The 3421-nt window shown below is 41.4% G+C and overlaps 1 protein-coding gene across 3 annotated transcripts in view; it reads left to right on the top strand.

The window, feature by feature from the left end:
- LOC137992637 (alpha- and gamma-adaptin-binding protein p34-like) overlaps positions 1-2447 on the top strand; it is a 76517-nt gene extending 74070 nt beyond the window's left edge. For all 3 annotated transcript variants that reach the window (XM_068838089.1, XM_068838086.1, XM_068838091.1), the window contains one exon: positions 2131-2447. In XM_068838089.1, coding sequence (XP_068694190.1) covers positions 2131-2208 — 78 coding nt within the window. In that variant the 3' untranslated portion in view covers positions 2209-2447. The remainder of the gene's footprint in view (positions 1-2130) is intronic.
- The last annotated feature ends 974 nt before the right edge of the window (positions 2448-3421 follow it).

Raw genomic sequence — 3421 nt, 5'->3', positions numbered from 1 at the left:
GTGATCGGCGTTCCTTTCCTCGTTCGTCTGGGGCTCCAGAAAGATCTGGGAATTGCTTCGCTTGCGGAAAATTTGGCCATTGGAGGTGCGAATGTTCACAAGTTTCTCGTTCTGGTTCGAAATCTGCAGCAGGTATCAATTGACTAGGACTCGACGAAAATCGTAAGTGTGACGTTTGCTTTCTTGATCCCCCGTGTGATTGGGTTGATGGGAACAGCTTTGAATTTGAAGATGTGGTCATTCTGTTCGTAGTTTCGTTGAACTCCCGCAAGTTTTTGTTAAAGGCAAATTGTTGAATTCTATCGATCGTTGGAAATCCTTGGGTGCTCCAGATTTCATTTTGAATATAATCAGAGACGGTTATAAGATCCCGTTTATCTCTACCGACTACGCCCTCATGTCATCATTACAGGAACAATGCGTCGGCCGTTAAAGAGGCAGATTTTGTTGGCGAAGCTATTCTGGAACTTTTGCGCGGTAATCATATCGAAGAGCTATTCTCTCCTCCGGATATTATCAATCCACTGAGTGTTTCAGTACAGAGCAGCGGCAAGAAGAGGCTTATTACATTTAAGACATGTCAATCTGCATGTGTACAAGCAGAAATTTAAGTGTGGCCTACCATTAGGAGTGCTTTTTCTAAAGAATATTTTGTGTTTTCATTTGATTTGAAGTCAGGATACCACCATGTTGACATTTTTCCCGATCATCGCCGTTATCTAGCATTCTCGTGGGATTTTGGTAGCGGGCATACTAGATATTTTCAGTTTACTGTTTTGCCTTTTGGGCTTTCCAGTGCACCTTTTATTTTCACTAAGTTGTTAAAGCCTTTGGAAGCGCATTGGAGGGCGCAGGGTATTCCGATTGCCACATTTTTCGATGACGGAGTTGGTGCAGCATCTTCGTTGGAGGTTGCCAAATTCAATAGTTTTCGTGTTCGTTCTGATCTTTCGCGTTGCGGTTTTGAAATTAATCATGAGAAGTCCAAATGAGAGCCTGTGAATAAATTTTCATGGATTGGCTACGATATTGACACTCACACCGGTTATATTTTTGCTAGTGGTGCCAGAATTGAAAAGCTTTGCTCCAATCTTGATGGTATTTGTGCCAAATTAGAGTTGTCTGCCTTTATTCATGTGAAGGAAATTGAATCTATTGTTGGTCAAATTATTTCAATGACTTCAAGCTGCGGGAAGGTTTCTCAAATTATGACGGGGTATTTGCACCATATGTTAATGGCGAAATTTTCCGTCACCTTGATGAGCTCTGGGGCCCGCATTCTGTTGACAGATTTGCCTGCAGTTACTATTCCAAGTTGCCCAGGTTTAATTCCAGATTTATCCAGCCATGTACGGAAGCTGTTGATGCTTTTTCGCAGGACTGGTCCACGGAAAATAATTGGCTTGTTCCACCAACTGTACTAATCGGACCTTAATCGTTCCAATGTGGAAGTCAGCGCAATTTTGGCCGCTTTTATGTGATGATGGCGTTCACTTGAATTCATTTGTAAGAGAGTGGTTTTTTCTCCCTGACAGACCGGATCTATTTGTTAGGGGTAGGGCCAAGAATACTTTGTTTGGTACCAAATTACTCAAGTCCCGGTGTCTTGCACTTCGTATTGACTGAGTACGATCGTGTTTCCAAAGTTGGTTTTTGCACAACCCCCCATGGGGTGGTGTTCTCTTTGTCGCTCGTAGAAGCTTCTTTGATGTATGTAATACTGCTAGTTTCCGGTTTTAGTGTTACCGGTATTTATTGCTTTTCTTTCTGTTTGTGTTCATCCCCGTTGGTGTGGCAATTGCAGTGTAGTTATTTGCGGCGTTAACCCCCCGGTAGCTATTTAGTTTCTTTGTGCACACCCCCCGGTGGTGTGGCACTTGCAGTGTATTGTTATCTGTATGTGTTAGCCCCCCGGTGGCTATTCAGTTTATTTGTGCAACCCGTAGCCTCTTGTTTTTAATGACCTAGTTTGATGCCAGTTGGTAAAGTTGATCAACCAAACCAACCAAACACGGTTTGTTTCCCAATAAAGCACCAAAAAACCCAACCAACCTAAAACAGTTGATCCCAATAGAACACAACCTTAGTGTGATTCTTAAGTTCTGACTCTCATTTTCTATTGGATTTTAGGTTGCCATGGCATTTTGGCGTGCAATTGGTGGGAATGAAGACGAAATTGATGGACTAGAAGACGACAGTGATGGCTAACCATAAAAGTTGTTTTAAATGAATGGTTATAGTTTGATCTGAGCCATTAGGATCGCACATTGTACGACTTGTGCATATCAGACTTAAGTGCCACTGAAATCTACACTTCCTTTACCAGCGTTTGCCTTGGAAGTAATGGTTTAAAATTTTAGTTTTTAAAGTTTCTTTTGGTTTGTTAAGTTATGGTAGTTAGGTCTGACCTCATATTAAGTGGATTAAATGTGTATTCAATCAAGAAATTCTTCTAACTGTCGTCGTGGTTTTTCTTCAGAAAATTAGTCCAAGGGCATGCTTGTTTTGGGGTCTGCTATGTTAGTGTCTTGAAATGGAGGTAACAACACTATATTGTTCCACGGTTGAAGATATAAGGAGAATTGGTTTCTGCCCAAATAAATGTTCATAGGGTGAAGGAAAGTGATTGGCTGATGGGGTTGTGCAGCACATCCACAAGGCTATTTTGGGAAACTGCTCTCTATCTACCACTTTGGGTACACTTTGTTTTGGATTTCTCAGGCTGACATACTGTGGGCCATTCAGAAGTAACTGTTACGGGTAGGCCGTATGTAGCTAACACCCTAGTAAAATGGTTGATGATGTCCGCACTAATCTTGCTTGAGAGTATGACCACAGGATATCTGAAATAGTAGTCGACCATCACGATATAAAAGTGAACTATTTTACTTGAAAGGTTAACAATTATACTAAAGAGTAAAATCCAAACGTTTTCAACACTGGGTCATTATCAGAGTAAAAAAGCACCGTCCATATTTTATATATATTTCGTAGGAGTTAGTTTGTCTATTCGTGCTTGGCTTCAATTTTTGAATCAAGGATTCACAATATACTTCTTTCCATTGACATCAAATATGTCACTTCCGAAATGTTCCCATGGCCGAATCGCGAGATTGGGTTGCATAACTGGTAGTACTTGTCGAACTGGTGAGTGTTCCTTGGATAAATCAGCATCTTTTACCATGTGCTTGATATCATTAGAGGTACCCGATCTAAACACATACTTCTTCTGAGTGGATGGTCTTTAGGACTTGGTCCCACATGGCCTTTGGCATGATTATCCCGTTGCTTTTCAGCACCATTCCATTTTCTGTGAGATGGTACCTGGGATTCCAAAAATTCGCATAGTTGTGGTGGGCACTTGTTTTTGTAAGGTGGCCAACCATTGTAGGTGACTTCTTTGAGGAGGGTTGTAGTGGGT

The sequence above is a fragment of the Montipora foliosa genome, chromosome 2, assembly GCF_036669935.1.
Source record: "Montipora foliosa isolate CH-2021 chromosome 2, ASM3666993v2, whole genome shotgun sequence".
NCBI lineage: Eukaryota > Metazoa > Cnidaria > Anthozoa > Scleractinia > Acroporidae > Montipora > Montipora foliosa.
This window is presented reverse-complemented; position numbering and strand designations above follow the sequence as displayed.